The sequence below is a fragment of the Sander lucioperca genome, chromosome 4 (assembly GCF_008315115.2).
Source record: "Sander lucioperca isolate FBNREF2018 chromosome 4, SLUC_FBN_1.2, whole genome shotgun sequence".
NCBI lineage: Eukaryota > Metazoa > Chordata > Actinopteri > Perciformes > Percidae > Sander > Sander lucioperca.
In genome coordinates, this window is record NC_050176.1 from 15167798 (window position 1) to 15195782 (window position 27985).

Genomic DNA, 27985 nt, shown 5'->3' on the forward strand with positions numbered 1-27985 from the left:
GATGTGTTATATCTATTTTCAGTAGTAGGTAAAGATAAGAGGAGAATAAGTGGATGAGGAGAGCTGAATGAAATGACCATGAGATCCGTGGGCTTGTTTATCCTCTTTGTTCCACTTGAAGGTGTGTGTGTGTGTGTGTGTGTGTGTGTGTGGGTGTGTTTTGCATCCAAAACAGCACGATGTGGCTTCATGCAAAGAGAGGAGATATTTTTGTTCATGAAGCGCTGACTGATCTAAATATTTCCTCTATGCATCCGCTGATGTGAACAATGGCAGCTGATGTTCATCATCACGACAATGATGAAGAAAGAATAAGAAAGAAAAAACCTCATGCTGTGGATATTTATCTAATTACCCACAATGACAATTTAAAAATGTGCTTTCTAATAAAACTAAAAAAATACAAATTTTCTTTGCAGATTTTAAAGCATATCTGCAGTAGCCTATCTGCCGTGTTATTCATGTTATTTTACGGTTATACATCTACCTTTTATATCTCACAGCATACCGCAAATCCTACAGCTTGGAGCAGGGATGAATTCTTGTGTGATTTCCTTATACCTTAACAACTTTCTCATTACCAAATACATCTCTGAAATCAGAAAAAACTTGGTCTGTCCTTCATGTGGAGTGGTGAAAGTATTTGACTAAATGTTATGTCTTTATATACGTAGCCTATAAAATCAAAGTTGAATGTTGATATACGTCCTTGAAGATAGGCCTATGAGTGAAGGGGGACAGGGGGATAACAGGATTTATTTTATATCTTTCAAAAGGGACAAAATCATAAGGCTCCTGGCTACAGTGGTGGAAGATCATTTATCCAAGTACTGTACTTAAGTACAACTTAAGATACTTGTACTACTTGAATATTTCTATTATGCTTCTACTTCACTACATCTCCGAAGCAAATATTGTACTTGTACACTACATTTGCTATGGTTACTAGTTAGGGTAGGGTACTTTGAAGTTCATACTAAAAATATGATGCCAAGTACATTATATTAAGCAGTTCATTAGCTTTACTTTAACCAGCTACAATATAAAAAGCTGCAAATACAGTAAGGTATCCATATTGATAATCCAAATATATAGGCTATGTCACACTGATAAGGGTCGTTTTGCATAATAACCACTTTTACTTTTTAAACGTATAGGCTACATTTTGCTGCCAATGGGCCTACTTTTTCTTAAGTAAAATTGTAAATAAAAAACCTATTTTATATACTTTTATTTTAGTAAAATATCTCACACTCTTTCATTGGACAAAGTCAACTTAGTTTAAGTGTAGTTAGAAGATTGAGGTGTGGTGGATTGAGAATGTATAAAACAGTAGACAAAAATCACAACAAATATTTTATTAACATAAGAATTTTTTTTAAATGTGCACAACATTGTGAATCTTTTAACACGAATAAAGTGCATATCCCGTATCAGGGGTCCCATAAATCATTTTGACTACCATTACTGTCGAGAGCTTCAGAGACAGTAAAGTTCCATGTAGTTCATATTGGACCTTCCTTCCAACTTTCCACCTCTGGACAGCCCAAAGTAGAGCAGACTGTGATGACCAGCAACACCTGAGCACGAGTCCATCATCGTCCGGAGGAAATGTTCTTATGACAGGACACAGCTGTTGTTCTTCTTCAGTGGTGGTCGTTTCTTAACTGCTCGTCTGGGCAAAGTGTCTCTGCGCCTCCACGCCGCAGGGCTCACTCGGTGCGGCAGGTTCACCTGTTGCAGCAGCGCGCGAAACACTCCGACCGTGTTAACACCGGTGCGCGCGGACGCCTCCACGAAGTCGGCGTCCCACTCATTCTCCACTGTGGCCATAACATCAGCCGCCAGCAGCACGCGACCCTCGGTGTCTTTCAGATCTGCCTTGCTGCCAACCACGGTGATTGGCGCGCTCTTGCCGCCCCGTAGCCGCAGAATCTCGTCGCGGAGCCGCTTCACCTCCTCGAGGGAGCCGGGGTCGTCCACTGCGTACACCAGGGCGAACGCGTCACTGTGTCGGATGCTGAGCTCCCGCATGGCCGGGAAGGAGTAGCTACCGCTGGTGTCCAAGATCTCCAGGCGCATCTTCCCAGACCCAGCAGGGTCGTACTCCAGCACGTGAAGCTCCTCGACTGTGCGCGTGTACTTGTGCTCGAAGCTGTCGTGGAGGAAACGGCGGATGAGCGCGCTCTTACCGACCCTCGCGGCCCCAAGGAACACCAACCGGACCGTGTTGGGACGACCCGACAGAGACATGATCTGATGTGTTTGACAGGTAACTACTGGCGGCGAACTTAACCCTGAGTCCTCCGCTGGTGCAGCTGCTGGGTATTTATAGGTTGACCGCCGCTGCTCTCCACCAATAAGATCCCACCCCCCCTCCTCTCTCTCTCTCTCTCTCTCTCTCTCTCTCTCTCTCTCTCTCTCTCTCTCTCTCTCTCTCTCTCTCTCTCTCTCTCTCTCTGTAAAGAAGGATACAGGCTGTTACAGCACTCTTTTTACTGGTACGTCAACAATCACCAGTCATATAAGATAGACTCACACAAGATTGCTCTTCATGGTCCATTATCACCACATGGTTTTGTTATTGTGTTCCTAGGAACTCACAGCCTGAAGTCTGGCAGTCATAAAGAGATGCACACCCAACCAAGATGCAGCCATGTATAGTCCAACCTGTGCAGTCATATTACTGTAACACCATGGTATGAGTCATGAAAGGTTTCTCTAAAAACACATATTCTATATATATATATATATATATATATATATATATATATATATACACACACACACACACACACACACACACACACACACACACACACACACACACATATGTGCTGCTCACTTCCTGTTATTAAAACACTGGAAATACATTTGAGTATAGTGTTAGTATGGTTTTGGTCTGAATTTTTAATCACTCAGAAATCAAAGTAAATAATTTCCGCAGCCTGATGATTACCGCCTGAGTTGACCACCTACATGGATTTCTTGAGAAGCACATAGTGGTGTGGTAAAGTCAAACAGATTGATAGCACACCAGATGGGTAGCAATAGTGGGATTATGAAGAACCATTATCAATAGGGTTGTAGAGATAACCTCCTCATGGATTTCTCCTGAAGCGTATCATTATTATCACATACAGAACAAAACCCTCCCTCTCTGTCTCTTGCTGACTCAGGCTGTCTGGCTGGACGTGGCTATCGGTGGGTAAACAGATACTGTGATAATTTGTCAGTGTGTGCATTTGGGTTTGTTCATTAGTTTGTTCTGTTTGTTATCGCTGCCCTTGAAGAAGGTCAGTACCTGTTTAATATAAGGGAGCAAATAAGACAGAAAAAAGAAATGAAATAGAACCAACCTTTGGACAAACTAAGCCGAGCCACTGCGATTGCAGCAGCAGTTTCACTGGATGCAAACGTCAGGCTGTCTGTGGGATTTTAAGGTCTTTTGGCATGATTTTGCAGCATTTCTGGCTTTTTTTTTGCAAAAGCAACCACTTGCTTGCTCCACAATGCATCTGTTTCTCTGCAGGTGAATTCTCAACAATACTGTCAGGAGTGTTAATAAAATATTACATGTACAAAACAAGGTCAAAAGCATGGGGACACCTTAACATTGTACCCACATGTGATTGTTGAACATCTTATTCCAAAATGGGCATTCATCTGCTGCTATAACAGCCTCCACTCGTCTGGTTTCAGGCTTTCCACAAGATTTTGGAACCTGGCTGCAAGGATTTGCTCCCATTAAACCACAGAAGCGTTCCTAAGGTGGGCCAATGATGTCGGGTGATACAGCTCTGGCCACAGTTGGCGTTCAAGTTCATCCCAAATGTGTTGGATGGCCTCTGTGCAGGACACTGACAGTTAAGTTATTCCACAACAAACTGATAAAACAATTTCTTCATTTTCCCTGGCTTTGCCATGTTGAAACAGAAGAGGGAATTCACCAAACAAAGGTGCGAGTTCCATAAAGTTGGACACTAATATAATTGTATATTATGTCCATAAAATTTCCCTTAACTGTAACTTGCCTAAACTTTGAGAAACAGTGGTGTCCACATACATTTGGCCATATAGTGCACTTAGTGACTTAACTTCATCAACACTAGATGGCACCAGGAGATTCTTTAGGACATTACCTGACAGTCAGGTTAGGACAGTTAAGAAGGGATGTATACACTGGAAAATTACTGTTAGACTCACAAACTCAGGAAAACAAAGAAACTACAAATGAAGTGTCCAACATATTTAGAATGTTTAGTTTAGTTTCCTATAGAATCCCCATTAGCTGTGCCCTTAAACACAGCTTTTCCTGCGGTCCAGAATGTGTTTTATGAGTTACTGCCTTATAAAAATATCAACTTTTCAGTTTATCTGAAAAATACAAAAGCATCACCTTTTGGAGATGCATACATGGTTTTCTCACAGCCATAATATTCTTCTGCCTCATGAACAGTTTTACCAAGCAGAGATTGAAAAAGCTATTTGTCTAACCCTGACTGTCACTCAGGACTCTCCTCTCGCATGCATAAATGTAGGGCAGACTAAATCTAAATCTCATGGTAAGCCATAACTTTTTTGCTGCACATCTTCTCTTTTCATCTTCAACTTTATTCCTTTCCTGCTTTGTCTTCACCTCTGCTTATTTTCCTGTCCTTCTTCCACTCAGGTGCCATATTAGCTGTTTCTGGCAGACAGATTTGTCAAGACCCTGCCATGTGTTTTCTCTTACATATTACAGCACACAAACACAGACTGACTGAAAGGGCAATGGGAGTATTATTGCGTTAGTGTGAGAAGCTCCAATTCGTTTAGGGACTATCACATGTGCTTATCTTGAGGTTGTGTATCCTGAGGTTTTTATTATACACTCACTCAGTGTCTGAAGTGTCTTTAGAAACTATATCTGGAGTTATTGACTATGAGTATAACAAGGTTTATTAGGGTTATTGATCTATGTATGTCTGTTACATCTCCAAAATATTCATCCTCCTCAAACCCAATCCCTGCCATTAACTGTTACCATGGAAACATGCGGAGATCTCGCAGTGTAGAGTGAAGGATGCTTGTTGGTTTGTTCCTGTCTCTTCTGTCTGTATCAGAACACACATGTAAAGGTTGGCCCGCATTAGAATGACTGTGTGTTTTCTTATTAAGAAGGAGGACAGCTGAGTTTCCTCTGCAGAAGGACGGGGAAAGTGGAGTAGGTTACCTCCCTCTACTCTACCCTCGCCTTCCTTTCTCTTGTACAGTTTTAGCTCAGTGAAATCTCAAGAGGACATGATGCAGGCTCTTTCTTCCTTCTCCCACACACAAAAGCATTCTGCAAAAATGATGTCAATGGAATTTCTTATCAGAAAAAGATGATTGCTACATTGGATAAACTGTGAAAAGTCACTAAATTGAAGCCAAGATGGCCCATTTTTAAAGAAACATGACACCCAGTGCAACAGTGTGGCTTAAATTATGGAGCAATGGATCTCTATGGAGCTTTAGATACACAGACATTCTTAATAGAATCAATTCCTCATTGGTTTTGGATTTTTCATTTTGTTTAATGTATCAAATATTACCAAAGTTAGCCTTTAAACAATATGAATCTGTGATTTGAGTTTAGACTTTTACTCTTGACTCCAGCTAGTTAAGGCCAGACGGATTTTCAAGGGGACAGAAAGCACCTCTGCAGCCTGAACAACAATTAAACCTCTGTTTTCTTGGCTTTTAAGTATCTGCTCAACCAAAATACAAACATGAGTTGGTTTACAGCCACGTTAGCAGCTCTGTGACGCTGCTGAGCTGAATGCTAACGTCAGCACGCTAACATGTCAATGCTAACATCCTGATGTTTAGCAAGTAGCAAATAATGTACCATGTTGACCATCTTAGTTTAGGCGGCGCTAGATGAAAAGTTAGATGATCACCAAAGTTATTAGCCTGGTCCTACCAGACTCTCGTACATTTCATTTGTACAGACAGTCTGGCCTCTCTCCATTGACAAGTGTTAACTTTCTTGAAGGCAGGTACTCTGTTGAAGTTTAAAACTATTGGATCTGCCCAGAGCCACTCTGGTAGCTTGGCTCTGCCCTCCTACGTACTGTCTGGTAGGACCAGGCTAACAAGAGGGGAGACGACAACAACTATCGGCTTAGCATCACTAGCGTTCGCCTTAGCCAACTCCTTCACCACTAACGGAGCTAGCTGGAAAATCAAACTTTTCCCGAACCCCGTGGGTAGGAGGGCCACAACATCATGGCCACCAACAAAACTCAGCAAAGATTGTTCTTGCTCGGGCTTTAACTTCTGGATATTCGGCAGCGTTGCCATTACGGACCACATCTTTCTCTGCCACCATTACGCAACTCCAACTCAAACTAGCGCACGTCACAACCTCAACTTCATCATTCTCAGCCACTCCCTCTGTTCGCTGATTGGACCGGTTAAGATTTGACCGGAGAAAACCCAACAATATACCGCAAACCCAGACGGAGTACTGAAGGAAAATGAAAATTGAGCGGAAGAACGTAGGAGGGCGGAGCCAGGCTACAAAGTTATTACAGTTAATCCTGAAGTGGAACAACATGGCATTCTGAACAAAACGTAAATCCAGGGGAGTCCATCCAATTCTATTAACTAAACCCACAAACGTCATGCTGGAGCTGGAAAAAAGTGGATCATCAAAGTCAGGAGGCTTCACTTTTTGGGCATTATGGATATCTCTTCAACATTTTGTGCCAGACCATCATGACGTTGAGATGTTTTAGTCTCAACTAGGGCTTTTTTGCAATTTGTGCAATTCTAGAAGTAATGCGATTCGATAGTATTGAGTATTGTGATTTTCTTTTCTTTCTTTAACGAATAGCCTACAAAAGTTGAATAATACACATCTAGAGACAATACATCATGAGACATTTCTAAAAACCAATTGTTTTCTAAGAAGAATGCACATCACATGTCAGTCAGTCAGTCTGACATTTATTTTATTGGTAAATAAGTACATAACCATTTTCTTCTTTTTCTGCTTTCGCTCTGTTTTGCTGGAAACAGATATGATGTAGTCACCGTCAGCGGTACCGTATAAAAAAAAATATGAAGGTGAATCATTGATAAAAAAAATAAATAAAATATATCATTCCTGGGGAAAACAATCGGTTGTAAAAAATCGTAGCAAAAAAAAAGCACGTACATACAATTTGTTCGATTTATTTCCCACTCCTAGTCTCAACCACAAAGTAAATGACTGACATTGCCATTGCTAGACCCATGATGCTAGCTAAAATGGATAATATACTGTTAACAGCTCAGAGACTATTTCTTTAGTAGAAAGTAGATCCAATGAAAACTGTTGACAGCAAGGTCTGTGGAATAGCCATTGATTAGAAAATGAAATAAATCAAAGGAGAAGGTCCACTGTTAAGAGGGAAATGTTTATTTATTTTTCACTCCGTTCAGCTCAAATGTAAGAACATGAAAAAGACTGAAATGCTCTATGGAAGGCACAGCCACAATAATTGCCAGAGAGACTCTTTCATTGTGTTTACACACCAAAACCCAATCTAAGACAGACATTTCATTGTAACAAACATGTGCTATTAAGTTCTTGCAGTTGGACATTATTGTGCAGATTTTGAGTCATAGTTGGAATTAATATATCTATGACTGCATATTTGTATGTATTTATGTGCATTTGAGTGTGCAGCAGTAACTAGTTTTTATACTCACCGCCACTGATGATCATTCTAACTAATAAGGCCCCTTCAGTAGATGAGTGAATCTCAAAGCTCCTTTCATTTGTTTCCTCCTGAAGTGTAATTGAGAACCTTACACTTATTAGAGGAGTGGATTAAAGGGAAACCTTTGACTACCCACTACTTTCTGATTATGCATCTGTCTATATACATATTGTCTGCCTGCACATCTCAAGAGTGAGAAAGGAATTCTAGAGAGGTGCAGCAAGTAGCATATAGGCGAAGACCATGTTAGATCTGCATGCCACATATCATTTCTTTCTTTCTTTACACCCTCACCGCAAGTTAGCACTTCCATGGTTACTATGTTTTTGAAGCATTCGGTGACAAAGAAAGCCTTATTTACAGCGAAACATGTAAATCAGTAACATTCCTTTATCTGATGCATGTTGTGCTTTATAGTTGAAAGGGAGCAGGAGATGAAAGCAGCGCAACAAAGCCAGCAGGACATTTAACAGGAGAAGGTTAGATATTGTAAGTAATTAGTTATAGTTTGTTTACACCAGTAGTTACCACATATAGGCACAACTAATCAAAGTAGTGTCCTGACATTTATCAGGTACAGCTTGTGTAAATGTGACTGGAAGTGAAACAGATAATGTGCAACCAGACTATGATTCATTCATTAAACAACAAATCATCGTACATCCAAATCTCCAGTAAAAAGCCCAGTAGGAAGAGATAATGACAAAGAAGAAAAAGAATACAAAAGAAAACACCTGTAGTGCTTTGGTGCCATGACTTCCAGTTTATCATCTTCAATTTCCATCATGCATCCATCCATCCAGACAAATTCACAATTACACACACACACACACACACACACACACACACACACACACACACACACACACACACACACACACATACACACATATATATGCAAAAACAGCTACCTACAGTATCTATTAATAGTTTGAAGCATTGTGTCAGATAGTGGAGAAGTCCGGCTGTGCTTTCTCAGTATTCCCAGCGGGTGGCGCTGTCCAGGGAGTCGACGCTGGCCTTTAGCCCTCCAGCATGGTCTCCTTTAAGGTACTTCCCCCCCAGAGCACGGATGGCCATCTTGTTGAGGTCACAGAACTCAAACAGAAACTGGACAGGTGTGGAGCTGCTGCACCCTACCGCTGTGTCGTCTCCAACACACCAATACTTCCCCTGGGAGTCTGGACAAACAACACACACTTAATAAAGCCTGACTCTCTCTCACACACATACACACACACACACACACACACACACACACACACACAGGACAAACTGACATGTTTACATATTCAAATAATTAAGTTGATCACTGCATTTAATATTACACTTGTAGTTATGTTATGGGTGATGCGGAAAAAAAACCTTTCTCATAATTTTCATTTAAATGTTGCCTCATTTTGCTTGTTATTTACATTATAATATCACCATATCATCATGGAGAGGAGCCATTGTTCAGCCCTAAGTAGGTGTGATGGTTGAAATGATAACATTTTTAAATGAAGGATGGTTGTTGAGCCATATAGCTATAACACAATTCCCATTAGATGTTTTAACTATTGACTCTTGACTTTCTTTCTCTCCATCACAGTAGAGTTAAACAGGGCTGTGGTGAGCCCACACCGAGACAAGAGCAAATAGGGACATTGTGCAATCTGATCCAGTTTCTTTGCATTAAAAAAAGGCTTCATACATTCTCAAGTTTCAGATGTCTTGAGTTACCCACAAATTAAAGAAGTAAAGAATAAAGATGACTACATGCTCACTGTAATGGAAAGCATGCAAGAATATGATATACTGTACTGATGTGAAATTAAACCTTTCAAAATACAGTACATTCATCTAAGTCACTATGTGTAGGATTTGATCATTTTAGACCAGGGGTTCAACAAGTAGCTTGTGAGCTACCGTCAGCTCGCGAGCACGTTTCCAGTAGTTCCACAAAATTACGTCTGTATTTAAAGTGAGGTAGCTAACTCTGTGGGCCATAGAAGGGTAAAGTGGTAATGTTTTCTTGGACACTGATGGGAATATTTTCAGTGATGTAGCTAACTATGTGGGCCATAAAAAGTGTAAAATAGTCATGAACCTTGATGTGAAGTGAAGATTTTTCCTAAGATTTGGGTATTGCAATTTCATAGGTGTACAAACAGTAGCTTCATTTTTTTTAAAGTAGCCCTCAGATGAAGAAAGGTTGGAGACCCCTGTTTTAGACTTTAGGGACCCCCCCATTGGTAGGAAAGAAAAGACGCAGTGACAGACATGCTGATGAGTGATGAATATGCTCAAGGCAAAACTTAAACGACTCCAGTTTTTGGTCGGAATGTCTCAAAACTTCCTGTATTCACATACATTTTTCCACACATTATTATAAGCTGCGCCAATAAATATTTTTATATTAGCAATGGATCAAAGTACTTTGTGTGCTATGAGAGTGGTCACACGTTTTGACAGACACACACAGGATTATCACCCGACTCCGAGGTTCCTCTCAACTACGTTGAGTATTTTAGCGTCTTTCAGCCATTTGTTTTGGTTTTACAGCCCACAACTTTTTTTTTAGCGATAAACCCACTGTATACAACCTGCCCAGAATCAATAGACTGCTGCAAATAGCTACTAGCTGGTAAACATAGTTAGTTTCTACAATCAAAAACATCTACCATCACAATGCTACAACATGCTACACTCACATATTTTCTACCAGGGCTTTTTACACTTATTGGGATTTAGGTTTTGGAAAATGTCCAGCAGTCACGTGAATGTATACTTGTAGTAAATAGGTTAAACATGCAGTAACACTAGAACAGTTCTATAAACTGCCCACCTTTAAGGGAGTAAGCTCCGTTGTGGAACTCCATCTGGAAAACGTCGTATGATGCGCGGTTGGAGTCCAGGGTCGCCATTCCAGCTTTACGAGCCCCGATGAAACCGTGCTCCCCACGAAGGACGATGATTGGACGGTTGATCAGCTTCATCAGGAACTGTTCAGCTTCCCCTAAAGAGACATCAGAGTTGTGTCAAACTGATCTGGGCCTTGTTTCTCAAAAGCATCTTGAAGCTACTTGAAGGTTCTTTTGGGAAACAGAGTCCCTGGTTTGTTATTTCTCCTCTTTAGGGATGGAGAGAGTGCTACGATATCCTAGCTGAGAAGAATTACTGACACTTGAAATACGGAATCCTTTAGAAATATCTTTAAATAACTTAAAGTAATATTAATTGTTCAATGCACTCAAAAATGTACATGTACTTGAAAACTACTTTGTTACATTATGGAGAGCAGTTCAGAAACATCAGAAACGTCACTGACCTGCGCTGTCAACAGTAGCAGCTAGCTGCCCGTTCCTCTTAGCGATCACATATTTATTGTTAGCTGCACGCACACACACACGACCGTCACGCCACTCCAGTTCAAAGTAACTGTTGGCCGACCTGTCACAGACACACACACACACACACACACACACACACACACGTTATCAAACTTGATAGTGAGTAGACTTTGAGGGATGTGCATGTGTGAACTAAAGTGTGTGATATTGAACCTGGTGCAGAGAGTGCATGTGTGTGTGTGTGTGTGTGTGTGTGGTTACTTGGTGGAGGCAGTGCACTGCAGGCCCCCAGATGCTGTCAGAGTCCAGTATTTTCCAGCAGCGGTTCTGAAGGCACACTTCCTGTCCTCGCGGCTCATCTCCAACTGGAAGACTTCCTGGTCCCCTTCCTCGTCCTGATTGGCTGACAAGTCCATGCCTAGAAAAGTGGAGCAGTCTGTTGTCAGATTTCATTCATGAACAGATGAATGATGTTAAAGGTGTGGCCACACAGGTCTGTTATAATATGACACCCAGGCAGGGGATGTGTCAGTCCTGAAAGAGACTAGGGGAGGGGAGTGATGGTGAAAATGATAGCTGAACAGCAAAAAAGCAAGCTTTTCCAAATCAGAAGAAATGAGGGTTGCAATTATCAGTGCCAATGCCAAAAATGTCTTGTGACTGCATTCTGGTCTATAAGGATACTGTGGACAAATTAAAATATCTGCTTCTCCCATGGTGAATACCTAATATACTTATTAGCACCATGCAGTAAACACTTCTAGTGTTCTTACATAACTGAGACCAACTGATGCAAGGTCTCAAAACATAACTGTGACTAAGTCTCAGTCTGAGACTCAGTTAGTCAGTTACTGTATGTCACTGAGGCTAGGTCTCAGTTATGTAGGAAAACTATAGTAAAGAACTATTAATTAATTTTTAGCCACTTTTAGCGGAACAAGCTTTTAACACATTATCTACAGTGGCCGACAGGGGCAAACTCCCTGCAACTTAAGAAAACACACGCAAATAGACAAAACAAGCAAATTAAGAAAACAACTTCATTAATTTGACAACATGTGCAGCATTCAGCAAACGCGCTGCAAATATACACAACACAACCAAATACGCTCTGCAAATAAAAAACGATGCAAAAAGAAAAGCACACAAACCCCGAAAAAAGTGTAAAAGGGAATATTAAGTCTATGTTTAAGCCATATTACACAAGAGGGTTTCATTTCGAGGTCCGAAAGGCGCATTACTGAAGTATAGGCCTCCTCAGTATAATATTGTGATTATACAACAACGGTTACCAACAAAATAAGTGATCAATCTGTATTCATATTGTGGAGCAATTCGCTCTTGAAATACAAAAAACAGACAGGATTTCTAGTCCCTCCCTGTTTAGTAAACCAGCCAATTTACCGTCAAACTGAATAACTCCCGCCCGCACATATAAACACAAAACTGCTTTGCTAACTCCAACATGTTGTAAGTAAGACATCTGCTGAAAAAGTTATTGTATTCATTAGCATGATTGTCATACTGTTTAGTTCAAAAACATCCAAAACACCAAAGTACGAAGACATAGCGGACCAGACGTGAGCTTTTATTTTGAAAAGTCGAAGCTCTGGGACAGCACCAGCCGGGAGGGCATGAGACGGGAGCACAGACTGTATATTATTAATATATTATGTTATTAATAATAATAATAATAATAATAATAATTTAATATACAGTCTATGGAGTTCTCCAGGCTGCAGCCATACCCGACTCTAATAAAAAAGGCAGAGCGCTCTCTCCCCGTGAGGTCGAAAATCCAGCTGTTCCACTTAGCTGCTCCCTCTAGAGGCCTGGAGAACTTCCGTTGTGTAATCTGGATGCTGCGTTTTTTTGTTGCATTTGTTTTCGGGGTTTGTGTGCTTTTCTTTTTGCATCATTTTTTATTTGCAGTGCGTTTATGTATTTGGTTGTGTTGTGTGTATTTGCAGCGCGTTTATGTATTTGGTTGTGTTGTGTGTATTTGCAGCGCGTTTATATATTTGGTTGTGTTGTATTTGCAGCGCGTTTATGTATTTGGTTGTGTTGTGTGTATTTGCAGTGCGTTTATGTATTTGGTTGTGTTGTATTTGCAGCGCGTTTATGTATTTGGTTGTGTTGTGTGTATTTGCAGCGCATTTATCTATTTGGTTGTGTTGTGTGTATTTGCAGTGCGTTTATGTATTTGGTTGTGTTGTGTGTATGTATTTGCAGTGCGTTTATGTATTTGGTTGTGTTGTGTGTATTTGCAGTGCGTTTATGTATTTGGTTGTGTTGTGTGTATTTGCAGTGCGTTTATGTATTTGGTTGTGTTGTGTGTATTTGCAGCACGTTTGCTGAATGCTGCTCATGTGTTGTCAAATTAATGAAGATGTTTTCTTAATTTGCTTGTGTTTTGTCTATTTGCGTGTGTTTTCTTAAGTTGCAGGGCGTTTGCCCCTGTCTGCCACCGTAATTATCACCTTATAAAGTTGATATGGTGGGCATGTTGGCAAACAGTTGTCTGTACATACATAAAGCAGATATGCAGAAACATTAGCATTCATTTGGAATCATGTTTCTGGTCAACTGACGAACCTCAGTTCAATATTCACTCTCTTAAAGCTCTATTTTGTTTGAAATATTCTTTATATCTAAAGATAGCGCATTACACACTGCGGCAATAGTATGAAACAGCTGTGAATCTCTCCGCCATAGAAGAGTTCAGAACAAAAAGTGCTTGCTCTTCATGAAGAGACAAAGGGTCCGCTGGCTAACAAAATGTCTGTGCATGCCCATACTGAGCATACGGTCCCATTTGGAGTTATTGGACTACAGATGCAGAAGCAAAGGTGGTCCTTTAACAAATAATGCCTCATTCAAACACAACTATCTTTCTTCTTCTGCAATCCATCTCTCCTGGTACACACACACACACACACACACACACGCACGCACGCACACACACACACACACACACAAAAACTAACAACAACAAAATTAACCGATTAGTTGTTTGACCTATAAATGTTTAAGAAACATTTAAGAAGCTGGAATCAGAGAATTTTGAATTTTCCCCCCTTAAAAAAAAAATACTCAAACCGTGTAATCAATTATCAAAATTGTTGGCGATTAATTTGATAGTTGACAACTAATCGATTAATCTTTGCACTTCTAACAGTGACTGCATGTGGATAAACTGCTGTCAATGATCAGTCAGAGTTAGATGGCAGCACATCAGAGTGAGACAGAGTGGCAACAAGACAAAGAGGTTGCATGTGGCATGTGGATCCACATTCAGGACTGTCTGAGTCACACCTTCCTCTGTTTTCTCTGCCTCTCCTCCATTTTTTTCCCTTTTGTCTCTAAACAAATACCTCCTTGTTTTCTGTCTTTATTCCCAGTCTATTCCGAGATAAAGAATGATGGATAACTGTAGACTGAAGCAGCCACAATGCAGGGGTAGAATTACTGCAGAAAAATGTTAAGCTAGGCAGAGGCTGGCCAAGAAGGAGGGAGGGAAGAAGGAGGGGGTGGGGGGGTTTGGGGGCCTGGGTGGAGAGAGAGAAAGCGAGAGCATGATAATGAAAAACACATGGTGTGAGGAAAATGAAGTAACAGGAGTCTCTCATTCTCATTCTCTCGTGCTCTCTCTGTCAAAGACAAAATGCAACAGCTGCATCTGGTGTGTGCCCAGTTATGCAGTGACTTCATCTGTACAGTAAAACGTGTTTCTTCTTTCTGGCTCTGTGTGTCTGCAGAGCCTCACCTTGCCTTGTGGAGACGTTTCTCTCGTTGCCCGCAGTCAGCACGACCTGCGCGTGGCTGCGCTCTAGGCCAAACAGCTCATCCTTCCCAACCCGGGTGCTTTTCCCAGACTTCATTGTACCGGTTGGGCCCGCGGGTGCCAGGTAGCGGCCGTTGCAGTCGCGGAATGCCACTTTTCCGGAGCGGAACTCCAGCATGTAGCCGGTGTCCTTGTCCGTCTTTGTGGACAGGCTGCCATCATTGCGGAGGAAGCGGTTGTCAGAAGTCTCGAGGTGGTAGCGCTGGTCCCGGTAGACCAGTGTTACAAGCGAGTCCACCCCCCATGGGACATCCCGGTCGATTGACACCTCCTGCCGCTCTCCGTGCGCACTCAGGTGGGCGAAGCGTTTGCGCGCAAAGCTGTACAGGTTGACCTGCGGGTGCACAGCCAGGTGGACGCTCCATCTCTCTGCCGGTGTGGCAGTTTGCGCAAAGCAGGTGATTCGATCCTCGCTGCCGCAGAGGTACCGGCCATAGGGCTCGGACTGCAGAGACCACCGCCCGTCCTCGTGCGCGGTGATGACGAAGCGGCAGTCCTGGCTGCCGCGCGTCTCGCTGTCCGCGGTAACGTTGCCGTCTTTGTCCGTGGCGAGGTAGCGGCCCAGGTGGGAGCGGAGGAACACGGCGCTGCCGTCCTCCCCGGTCTGCTCCAGGGTCCAGGTCTGCTTCTTCTTCAGGCTGCTGGCCGAAGCGTTGATTTTGAAGCCGAAGGTCTCCGCAGTCAGATACTTCCCCTCGCTGTTGATGAGCCCCAAAGGGATTTGTAGCAGGTCCCCGTCGGCGCCGTTTGAGGACATGGTTGCCTTGTGTCAAGAGGAGAAAAGAAAAGAGGTGCTCTTGTTTAAAGAGACGGGCAGACAGACTGAGAGAGAGGGGGAGAGTGAGTGTGGGGGTGTCAGAGGGAGGGACAGAGACAGAGAGGGAGAGAGAGGGAGGGACAGAGAGAGAGAGAGAGAGAGAGAGAGAGAGAGAGAGAGAGAGAGAGAGAGAGAGAGAGAGAGAGAGAGAGAGAGAGAGCTGCTCTGCTGACTGATGATGATGAGTGTCCCCTGACTGCCTCGCTGGAGCTGCACGAGTGGGAGTTTTTCTAACAGTAGGAATACGCGCCCCAGATACAGGCAGAGGAGCTGGAGAGAGATTACTGCAATTTTGGCAGTGGTGGAATGTAACTAAGTACATTTACTCAAGTACTGTACTTAAGTACAAATTTGAGTTAGACCTACTTGCACTTTACTTGAGTCTTTTCTTTTCCTGCCACTTTCTACTTCTACTCCGCTACATTTCAGAGAAAAATATTGTAGTTTTCACTACACTACATTCATCTGACAGCTTTAGTTAGCCTACAAATTACTTTACAGATTAAGATTTTTGCACACAAAACATAAAAAAATGATGTTTTATTATAAATTCAACTACCCAAAATGTGAGGATTTTTTTTTTTTGCATTGAGTAGGTCTACTTTTATTTTTAATACTTAAAGTACATTTTCCTGATTATACTTTTACTTAAGTAACATTTTCAATGCATGACTTTTACTTGTAATAGAGTATTTTTACAGTATATTTGTACTTTTACTTAAGTAAAGGATCTGAATACTTATACACATAGGCTATGGTGGCTTGGCTATGCCAAGGTTATGGTTAGGGTATAGGTGAGTGAGTGTGAGCGTCCGGGTGCTTGGGGTTTGTGTTGTTACGTGATGTGCCGTTCTGTGTAATGTGGTCACGACTCTGTGAAATGTTGATGTAATATATTACTATACAATGTATTTGCTGCATTATTGTGTAACTCACACTATGTAGTTCTTTTTAAAAATTATATTTGGATTATTTTTCTAGAAAGGCTTGACCATGGACTAGGGTTGCAAATTAGCCAATTGGCTAGAAACCTTTTATGCAACACATCTACACATATTGTTATGGCTTTGACTATGATAATTATGTATGTAATAATGTGCGCTGCATTGTCCCTGACAAATAAACTAATAATACAAATGAAAATAGGCCTACTACAGCTTATTCAGTCTCATCCAAACGATTACTATTACTAATAGCCAAACACCCATGTTTCCCCCTACTTTCCCTCCCTCTAATTGAGATCTGCTCACCCTCGGTTCCACATGGATAGAGCCATTCACCCACTGACAGAACAGTGTTTGTCTTCAGGGCTGCGTGTGTGAACTGGGTTATGAAGACATGAGGTAAAGTTTGAGAACAAGATGATCTATAGCCTATATGTGACCAGAAGTAGGCCTATATGTTCACTTTTAGTCTGTGGTGGAATAAGTATTCAAATACTCAGCCTTTACACTATAAAAAAAATATTCAAGTATATATAGGCCTAACTATGCTACAAGTACAAGTACTGCATTCAAAACCTTACCTAAGTAAAGGTACAGGACAATACATTTAACAATGTATTGTATAAACTAAACCATATCTGTTTTTATGTACAATTTTCATCTGAAAGGTAACTAGTAACTAAAGCTGTCAGATACATGTAAGGGAGTAAAAAGTACCCTATTTCCTTCTGTATAAAGAAGCATAAAATGGAAATAGTCAAGCAAAGTACACATAGGCTAGTTCAAAATTATAAAAAGTACAGTACTCGAGTAAACTTCAACCACTGCTTTGACTTTTGAGTACTTTTGGTCTATGGTTGTTTGTTTTTCTTCCTGGTTTGGACTAGACCTCCCAGTTACAATTAAGGGGAATTTTGCTGTAATGCTACAGCATGTGATGATTTAATTAACATTGTGCTACCAGCTTTGTGTCCAACAGTTTGAGGATGACCCTTAACTTTTTCAACGTGACAATGCCCTCACAAACAAAGCCAGGTCCATGCAGGAATAGTTTCTGAATGTGGTGTGCACAGACCCCAACCCAATCCAACACCTTTGGTTGAATGAGGAGCGATAAAAACACACCAAACTACTCAAGCTCTTACCTCTTTCTCTGTCCTCTCTCTGCCTTTAATTGCCCCTGGTGACATCTTGTCATGGTAACGTATGTGTGCTGTGGTGACACGGTATGTCTGTTATAACGTTCACACACACACACACACACACACACACACACACACACACACACACACACACACACACACACACACACACACACACACACACACACACACACACACACACACAAACTATAGTTCTGCGTTGCATTTTAAGTTTTTAGATTTTAGTTTTGGCAGGAAAACATGGAAATAAGATGTTCACAGCAAAATTAAAAGTGTGGGTTTCTGTTATGAGCGTCAGTTGTTTGCTGACCTTGTTCCACCCGTTTCCATCCGCCGGTCTGGTCAGCCCTGCCTGCCTCTTCCGTCCTCCTCCCCTGGGCTCTGGCATGACTCCTGCCTGCACATCCACCTTTATTTATACTGGAGAGGGTGTTACCAGGTGTGCTTATCTTCTCCCCACACCTAATACCATAATATAAGCTGGCTAATGCAAAGCCCCATGAGAAGCTTATTTACCCAGTCAAGCCTTTTGAGACATTTTGTTTGTTTTCTTCTCCTGCGGCAGTCAGGAGAAACTATGAATCGGATTATGTTAATGTGCTGTTTTAACCATGTATTAAAATATCTGATAAGAGTGTTCTGTACAGGGGTCTTTTACAAAGTTATATTCTTCAGTGGAATAATATTAGCAGAGAGGTGGACTGTTGTGTCCTGGAATTTTGATCCGCCTCACCTACAAACCAATTACTTTTATATTCTTTAGTGTAGAGGGCCAGAAGTCCTTTGTACAACTAAAATAACTTACTGACTGCTGAAAATAATTAAAGGGAGGATGACACACTTCTCCTGCTTTCCAATAGTGGAAATTCCCCACTAAATGTAAAAGACAGGAAGGTTCGTGAGTATAGTTCACAGCAAGCAAATTTGCACAAGTTTGCATGTGTACTGTATGTTTTCATGTCAATATTTCTGCAAATGACTGTCCTGCAAAGCCCATGGCATATGTGGAGCGTGTATGTTGTGCCTCTGTGTTTTTTTTGTGCATGTAGTGTCCATTAACTGAAAATGAATCAATGACAATTTTGATATGTGATTTAGCTTATGAAGTACAAATGATAAACTTTGCCAGAGAGAGCGTTCTACATTACAAGGTTTCTAGTTTTATTTTTATTTACTTTTGTTTTTTTTAAACATTTGCCTCTTGCTGCTATTATGACATAATGGCTCTGCAAGTCACAGTTTATACAGTGATTTGACAGAATGAATTCACTGTGAGTTTAAATCCTGAATGAAAGAGTTGAGAGAAAAGAAAAGCTGCATGTTTGTTTGTCAGTGTATGGATAAATCATATGTAGAAGAGCTATGACTAAAGAATGAGGATCAAGAGAGCATGAAAAGTACAGAATAAAAAAAACAATAAAAACATTTTTTTGTCAATTAAACATACACTAATCATTTTGGGAGAGGAGAATAGTGAGTGTGGAGGTGGGGCAGTTGAAAATAAGCATGGCCTAGGCCTGGGCTGTTTGATGCTGGAGAGCGTTTAGCCCAGAGCCGTATATTAGAGAGAGTGTGGCCAACTAGGGAATCGAATGTTCTGAGCTATCCCGTTATGCGATTGGTTCCGATGTGGTCACGTATTTCGTGGACTCCATGTTGGATATCAACATCCATCTGATTCCCATTGACATAGTGCAGGGAATAGTGGAACATTTTTATAAATTATTTTAAAAAATGGCATAAATCACAGAAAAAATGCCCTACTGTTGCGCGTTTGGCTGCAATGAAAGACAGCGAAGCGGCAAAAGATTTCACAAGTTCCCCCGTGAACCAAAAAGGCGAAAAGTATGGGAGCTGAAGGTGAAAAGAGCAAACTGGAGGGAAGTGACTACTCATTATTGTGTGAGGTAAATGTCAGTTTCTCTCTTCGACTTATGATAACGAATTACATAGAACAAATATAGTAATACCATCGTTAATGTGCACCATGCTGTCAAAAAAGTTCTAACACTGCTTTAGAAATGAATGAAGTTTGAAGTTAGCCAAGTCTTATGCTAGCATTAGTTTTTTCGCTAGCACTCCATGTACCTAAATGCTTAGAAATGGTTGTGATCTTGCCATAGCCATGACTTGAATTTAAGCTAGTCTGACTTCAATTGTCATCTGTAACTCAGATGTAATGTACTGTGACCACGCAGGCATGTCATTTATGTTGATTTAGATCACCAAATATTATTAATACATAACTTTGCCTTGGTTACTACTAAGTTATTATTGCTAGTGTGATAACGTTATGGTCCTGTCCTACCGCGATTAACAACTGACCAAAACACATTTTTACCCGTATGCTGTCGGTCGCATTATCATTGTCTTATCGTGTATTTTGTCAAAAGACTGTGAGTAACTTTGTTAAGAGTTCAGTTGCTAGTCAGGACTCACAGACTGAAGAGAAAAAGAAAGGTAAACACTGGTCAGAGACTTATTAGGTGACGTGGTCACTCACTACAGTGGGTATTTTTTAGAGGCCCATTTACGATATAGAAAGTATATACACTGGAATATTTCCGTAAGGGTCTTTTACATATTGACAAACGTTGATAATAACATGTATATGCCTGTTTATGGTGAAAATAAGCAATTTATTTCAAGATAGCATATTCGCCCCATAGGGTTACACTGTAGAGTCATCTGACGATAGTATCCAATATGGTGCCCATGATTTGAGCATAGACAGTATATAAACTGGACCAACAGATCCCGTTGCTCTGGACGGAGACCAGTGAAGGATATTAGAAGCACTTTTCCGGTGATGGCTGAGCGTTACTGTGCAGCCTCCAACCATTGACATATATAAGAATGGACCAACCATAGACTGTATATAAGAAGGGCACTTAGAAGCACTTTTCCGGTGATGGCTAGGGTTACTGCGCAGCCTCCAACTGAGCTCGAAGACGTAAATGTGACGTGAGCAACGTGTCTGAAAGTTGGAAGGTAATGGAGCCTTTTATACATTGTCGTGTTTCTTTAGAAATAAACAATGGACAAATAGTCTTTAAACGCTTCAGATGTAAAGTTATTCGCTGTCAAAGTGGCGCCAAAATGAATGGCAGTCAATGGAATGCTAACGGGAGGTGATGGCTTTGTAGCATTAAAATGGCGCCATAGGAGGTTCGCGGTCCGAGGAGAAGCTTACCCCCTTGCCTCCAACTGAGAGAGACGACGTAAATGTGACGTGAGCAACGTGTCTGAAAGTTGTAAGTCTTCTGGTAGCTGTGCCAAGAGAAATCTCAATCATTCCCAATCTTACAGAGACGGAGAGCGTAGGTATATGTAAGGAGATAACATAGGCACAGGCTAATTATTGATAACTAAAATGCTAGTTAACATTAGTAATTAAACTTAAACAGCTAATGTAAGTTGAAACTGCCTGTAATTCCTCTACTGTGCGACAGTAAGTCGCGTGGTTATGACACAATCGTTAGCCTATTTTTACAAAAACTGCTACGGAGCCATAACGTGAGATACAAGGTAATGGAGCCTTTTATACATTGTCGTGTTTCTTTAGAAATAAACAATGGACAAATAGAGTCTTTAAACGCTTCAGATGTAAAGTTATTCCCTGTCAAAGTGACGTCAAAAGTAATAGCAGTCAATTGAATGCTAACGGCGGGTGATGGCTTGTTAGCATCAAAATGGTGCCATAGGAGCTACGCGTTGCGGGGAGATGCTTACCCCCTTGGATTTGAGTTGGCCAAACTCTCTCTAATATACAGCTCTGGTTTAGCCCAGACCACATCGCCCCCATCTGGGCGTTCAGAGAACAACAGCAAGAACATGGATCTGCATGGTATATGACAAAAAACAACCTTCTTTTCATTATTATCAAACCTGAAAACAAACTGAGACTAAATATATTGCATGTTGCAGCCTTAGAAATGTGTATGGTCATTCCTCAGGTTCCTCGCATTTACAGTTAAAGAGACTTTTCCTCACCAGCTTCAGAGGAGAGTCCTTGTCCCAATGCACCTTTCCACTGCTATTGAGCAAGTCACTGTCCTCTGGACTGGAATTGGTCACTGCTACATGGGTAGGTCCAATGGAGAAAGTTAATTTCCCCACAGGGATTTATATATATATATATATATATATATATATATATATATATAAATATAACTTAACATCCTCTGGATCATCAATCATTCTCTCATCATAAACCACGGCTCTATTCAAGTGTCCCAATAAGCCAGAATGCTCAATACCACCACCCTGAAACCACCTTCTCCTACTCTTAGTCATGTTAGTTTACAGTGTTGAAAGTTGATCTAGTTTATTCAGGGACACTGATATCTGTATTTGATAGATGTAGTCAAGTCATTAGATATTAATCATATACCTTATATTATATTAAATGGGCTAAAACGGTACAAATTCAGGAATCGTCTTTCAAAACTCCACTAAAATTTGATTCCACATCAGCATTTTTCTAAATGTATGTATTTGGTTTAAATGACCAAAATCATTACTTCGTCTATGATTAAAGTTACAGATCCATGTACTAAATCCCTGCTGGTGTGGCCTTCCAGGTTCTCTGGCCTCCGGGCAGCATCCAGTGCAGTTTGACGCTCACTAGGTGGCAGACATGCTACCGCTGCATGCAACATTTTAAACACACCACATACAATGTACACACACACACACACACACACACACGCACACACACACACACACACACACACACACACACACACACACACACACACACACACACACACACAAAGGCTCTCTTCTATATAGACAGATGTAACACTGCGTAAAAGCAGCAACCGATGGAGGATTTTGTCTGTGCTGTGATTGTGGTTGTTTGCTTGTTTGATTTGTCAAAGTTAGGTTAGTAACAAAGAAATACAGAAACAACATCCACACAATACAACTTAACACTCACTGCACAGCGGTTTTCCCACATTAGGTGTTGATTTTGCAGTAACAACTGGAGACAGGAGCGTTGATTGGAGTGTTGTCTGCTCACTCATACAGCTGATGTGCTGACTATTCTTCAGTAGGTGTAGACCTCTATAAAACACAACAAGGACAGCTATGGTGTGCGTGATAATGACAAGTTCATTTTGATTAAAAAGCTATCTGATTAAATCATGTTTGTTCACTGTTTTATTACCATCATCTCTGCAGACATGGTCAAACTAGGTGATGGGTTTGGTTCTAAAGACTGAGACTAGTAAAGCCGTGGTTCACTCTGGACACAGCCTGTGTTTTAAATTACACGTCCAGTGAATGGCAAGGCCACAGCTGCAGCATAAAGTGTGCCGGTTTGTTAACTCACAGATTCAGGAGGTAGTCTTGTCGACTCTTCTGGGCTCACAAAAAACATTTTGTTGAACCCGTTGAACCTCTTTTGGAAGAAACCCGACAACTGCACTGTGTGTCTTAGATGAAATCTGCAATGGGTTAGTTTGCCCTGAACAAAAGTATGCTGGTCTGCCTGGCTGTGTGGCTCTGGGGGTCCACCACCTGTCTAAACAGTATGCATGAGAATATGATACAAAAATAAGAGGCCAGTGTGTTCGCTACAGAGTTTGAGAGAAGAGAGAGAGAGTCTGAAGAACAATGCAAAATGAGAGAATGGCAGTTTATATTTGGAGAGTGAAAGAAGTTCACATGTCTGTTCTTCCACATACAGTATACTGCACATGTCTAAATGCATCCAGCATTTTGTGGCTCATTCCTACTCTTAGCCGTTGTATTATGCTGCTATTTCTTGCCTTAAGAGGAAGATGGAGTAATGGAGAAAGTGGTGAATAAGGAAAAATTCAGCATGGAAATGGCAGGTTACAAAGCAAGATCCTGGAAGTAGAAATTAATGAGAACTGAAGATCCACATATAGAAGAAGATAATTAGTAGGACGGAAGGAAGAACAGTGAATGTCCAGACGAAAAGAGAAAAGAAACACAGGAGGAAAAAATTTACTCAAAAGCAAAGATTTTGACTGCTGGAAATTTGATTGCATACCCAAGTTTTGCTAAAAAAAAAAAAAAAAGACACGACTATTACAACTATTACAATATGTTGTATAATATGCTGCATTTCAGTATGTTTTAAAATATATTTAGACGTAGACTTGTTTATGCAAAAATATAAAACAAGCAAAAAGTTTTAAAGCTACTGCGAGGATACTGTCTTTATTTTGGTAAATAAGTTATCTATGTATAAAAACTACACATTATAGATTTTGTTTTACATATTTTTAATATTCAAACAAGTTCTGTATGTAAAATGTTATATACTGTACAACATGGAAGTCCCATGTTGATTTGCTGTGGTCAGAAGCTAACAAGCTGAACAGGGAACACTGGATCAGTCTCAAAAGTCTCCTTTACCTACTCTTTTCCTTTCCAGTCTCCTTCTGTCATGCTACTGGAGGAAAACTCTTTTAGTCCCGCCTTGTAGCCCCTCTCCACCAATGGGCAATGTGAGGAAATGAGTCAAAAGCAAGGAGGGATGGGAAAACTACTGACACGCAGCCCTAGGCTGTGGTTTCCAGTATTAGCTCTGTCAAGCTAAACAAAGCTGAAAATGTACAACCGGTTTACATTTTCAAAATAAGCCACTTGTTGAAAAACGTGTTGCCATTTTCTTAAAATATTACAATTATTTGCCCTATAATAAATACGTACGGTGAAATATCTAAAGTAAGTTATAAATATATCGTACTAAAAATTATTTTATACAAATTTGCCATATTTTATCCTGTTCATCCTATTATTTTGAAGGCACATTCACGTGGTTTTTGGCATGACTCTTGACTTTTCTAGCTAAATTGACGCAGTTCATTAACAACTGCCTGGTTGCTAGACGACTCAATCTGCAACACTGATGTGAAAACAGTAACCTCTACATGGAAATAAAATATTTTAACGGGTTTCTGGAAGATATAGCTAGTCAACAGTGTCTATCAGCGCAAAACCGGCTCATTACCTGGAAAAACCGCAGTGTTGTCGACAAACATCCAAGTTGTAGTTTAACGTTAGCTAAGGTCTCTTTTGTTGCTCCATGTTTTTACTACTAACGTTAGCAAGAGAAGCAACCACAGTGCGCTTTTTGACTCGGAAAAAATGAGAGGATTAACGTTCACACGGAGAAAGTCAAGTTTTCCAACTTAACGTGACTGTTCGCTTACCAGCAATGTTTAGTACAACTGCTAAGATGTCTCTGGAGGCGAGTGATATTCAAACGGATGAAGACTGTGAGGAGCTGGTGAGTCCTTAGCTCCGGTTAGGTCAAGATTACAACTGACTTTTTCCCTAAGTCTGTAAATTAGTGTTTTTAGTCAACATTGCGTACTTACTAATTGAAGTGATGTCTAATTGTAATGCCTTGTTGTTGATTGTTTGTTTCTTTAGGACTTTTAAAGACATATATAGATGACAGTTCATTCACTATTTCGCAGGAAAAGAGCAAACATTAGAGATAAATAAAAAAAGAAAAAGACTACGTAAATAGAATATTTTGTGCAACAGAAATTGTTTTTGTCTTCCGTTTTATCTGTTTAATTATACATCCAAATACTAAGGTTGGGAACCACTTCTGATGGCTTATAAAGGTTGATTTGACACACAAACCATACATTTTAAGCAGAAACCTGCATTTTTATTTATATATCATGGATTCGTGTTCTCTCTCTCTCTGTCTCTCTCTCTCTCTCTCTCTCTCTCTCTCTCTCTCTCTCTCTCTCTCTCTCTCTCTCTCTCTCTCTCTCTCTCTCTCTCTCTCTCTCTCTATCTCTCTCTCTCTCTCTCTCTCTCTCTCTCTCTCTGTCTCTGTCCAACCTAGGTTGAGGATGGCTTCTCTTTTTCTGCTGATATTTTGGAAAAGGTAACCAAATTAACTGTAAATGATGAATTTCATCTGGGTTTGATTATTAGCCTACACCGCATGATTACATCACACTCCTCTGCTTAAACGGCTTGTATTTGTTCACTATCAGATAACAAAGCAGAAGCGGCCCTCCAGCAAGCCTCCTCCTTCTCCAAGTAAGGCGTGTTCAGCTGCTCTGTGGGGAATTTTTGCAGATACTGTAACAAACCCACTTTTCAAATGCAATGATTGTTTATACACAGTACTGTATATGTGTAGGGTCTCCATACCTCTCCAGTCTGAATGTGAACCCCAGAAGAGCAGCAGTGGCGGCCTGGAGACTGCCGAGGGCCTCCCTTGGGGACACCAGAGGGGACACTCCTGCGGAGAGTGGCTCAGCTCGCCTCACATCCCTCAGCAACGGCCATGGTAGACACTACACACACACACACACACACACACACACACGTAAAGCCCTACAGGCAGTGTCTCTCCTCAGAGGGGATTGTGGGAGGAGTGGCTGCTGAGGCTTAGATGGAAAAATAGATGGATAGAGCGAGAAGTGAAGTGAGAGACTCCGACTCAGTTTACTTAGTTGGTTTGCTGACTTTGTAGGTGTCCTGCTCAGTTCTGATGTCTTTGGGAAACTGATGATAAGCAACTCTGCTTATTACAAAAATATTGCAGTTGGCTTGATCTATCTGGGATTCCACTAATAAAAAATGAGTTATTTACCTTACAGCTGCATTCACTGATTTCTCTGTCCACAACAACCTGAAAAAACACGAAGATCACCATATTTTCACTTTAAAAAGTTGTTGTCATGTTTGCAAATATACTCTATTGCCAGTTTATTTGCTAATAATTTTTTGCTAAAACTAATGCAGTCAAATACAACAGTCCTGCAATAAATCACGAAGGTTATAATGTTCAGTTTTAGTTGAAAATGTTTGGGAGAAGTGTGGATTCTACTGTAATATCACTTTAGAGGATGAAGTTTGTGCCTATTGCTAGAAATGAGTTGTTGAGACTGGACTTTGCAGGCTGCACAACCAGAAGAAAGAGCTAAAAAGCTCCGTAGAGTTGCAGATTCTCTATCTCTTCATTACTTTATGATCTCTGTACTTTACTGCATTATGCATACTTATCATGTGATCCCTTGGTATATAGAAACATTTTTTTAAAGATTATTTTTTGGGCTTTTATGGCCTTTAATTGATAGGATAGTTTGAAGACAGGAAAGGGGAGAGAGAGGGGGGACGACATGCAGCAAAGGGCCACAGGTCAGATTGGAACACGGGCCGCTGCAAAGGACTCAGGCTACATGGGGCACACACTCTACTGGGTGAGCTAGAGGTCGCCCCAGATTGCTGGATTTTGAATGCACAAACAAAGTTTTCTGAAAAGGTGAATGCATGAGTCAAGTGGAGTATTGACTTGTGTTGGGAAATGTCTTGAACCTCATCTGTCTGCCTCTTCTTCAGATGTGTCCCAGACGCTGAGATCAGAGTGCGATGTCACACCAGAGCTTCTCAAACAGACCTTCAGCATGAGGAAGCACAAACAGCTCCACTCTGGATCCAACGGTGAGAGTTGTAGGTGTGTCAGAGTGAGAAATAAAAGTGAGGAAAAGTAGAGACGGGCGAAGTTGAAGATCAGTTTTTTGTGCTAAACAGAAGAGTTGAGACAGAACTGAGACGGTATCAGAAAAGAGACCGGATAGTAGTAGTATAATTATGATATCACTACTAGGGCTGAACAATATATCTATCTATCTATCTATCTATCTATCTATCTATCTATCTATCTATATATATATATAAAATCGCGATCAACTGTCGCGATATCAACGCGATATCAACTGTCGTAATATATACATCGTAAAAGGCTGCGACATATCGCGAAAGACTCAGAGATTTATTTTGTGTTAGTTGAAAGAAACTATCAATAGAAAACTACACTTTAAAATGTAACTGTCTGTCTCTTTTAGTAGTGGCTTTTATATATTTAATTATATATATATTTTGTTCAATAAAAGAATGTTGAAAATGATTTCCTTTCAATTGTTTCAAATTCAACAAGCAATTTGTTGTATTTAAAGTGCTCATATTATGCTAATTTTCATAATTGTATTTAGAGGTTGTACCAGAATATTACATTACATTACAGAGTGAGGCATTGCACTTCTGTTCAATCTTTGTTGGAAGTCACACATGCGCAGTAGCTAGATGAGGACTACTAGCCATTAAGAAGCAGAGTATGAGGGAGTGCCACGCTAGCAG

The 27985-nt window shown here is 40.8% G+C and overlaps 3 protein-coding genes across 6 annotated transcripts in view; 1 reads left to right on the plus strand and 2 right to left on the minus strand.

Moving 5' to 3' along the window:
- Window positions 1–1265: 1265 nt before the first annotated feature.
- On the minus strand, window positions 1266–2333 carry rasd3 (RASD family member 3). The gene has a single exon (XM_031289154.2). The coding sequence runs from the start codon at window positions 2251–2253 to the stop codon at window positions 1618–1620; it is 636 nt and encodes a 211-aa protein (XP_031145014.1). The 5' UTR covers window positions 2254–2333; the 3' UTR covers window positions 1266–1617.
- A 5075-nt stretch (window positions 2334–7408) lies between these two features.
- Window positions 7409–15763, minus strand: LOC116042699 (fascin-like). Of its 2 annotated transcripts, XR_004897181.1 has the most exons (6): window positions 14832–15763; window positions 11327–11483; window positions 11044–11165; window positions 10561–10731; window positions 8654–8914; window positions 7409–8615 (listed from the first exon to the last, which is right to left on the minus strand). XR_004897181.1 is itself a non-coding variant. In XM_031289006.2 (5 exons), the coding sequence occupies exons 1-5, from the start codon at window positions 15664–15666 to the stop codon at window positions 8709–8711; spliced, it is 1491 nt and encodes a 496-aa protein (XP_031144866.1). In that variant the 5' UTR covers window positions 15667–15763; the 3' UTR covers window positions 7409–8708. The 2 variants fall into 2 exon arrangements, 1 of the variants encoding a protein (XP_031144866.1); XM_031289006.2 differs by having other exon boundaries at window positions 7409–8914.
- Window positions 15764–24663: 8900 nt separating this feature from the next.
- iqce (IQ motif containing E) overlaps window positions 24664–27985 on the plus strand; it is a 17191-nt gene continuing 13869 nt past the window's right edge. For 2 of the 3 annotated variants that reach the window (XR_004897180.1, XM_031289005.2), the window contains exons 1-5: window positions 24665–25103; window positions 25680–25721; window positions 25834–25879; window positions 25983–26132; window positions 27188–27289. Coding sequence is in view for 2 of the 3 variants with exons in the window: in XM_031289005.2 (XP_031144865.1) it covers window positions 25032–25103; window positions 25680–25721; window positions 25834–25879; window positions 25983–26132; window positions 27188–27289 (412 nt within the window). In the remaining variant the exon portion in view is untranslated. Of the gene's footprint in view, window positions 25104–25679; window positions 25722–25833; window positions 25880–25982; window positions 26133–27187; window positions 27290–27985 lie in introns of all 3 variants that reach the window. The other variant, XM_036000852.1, reaches the window with a different exon arrangement.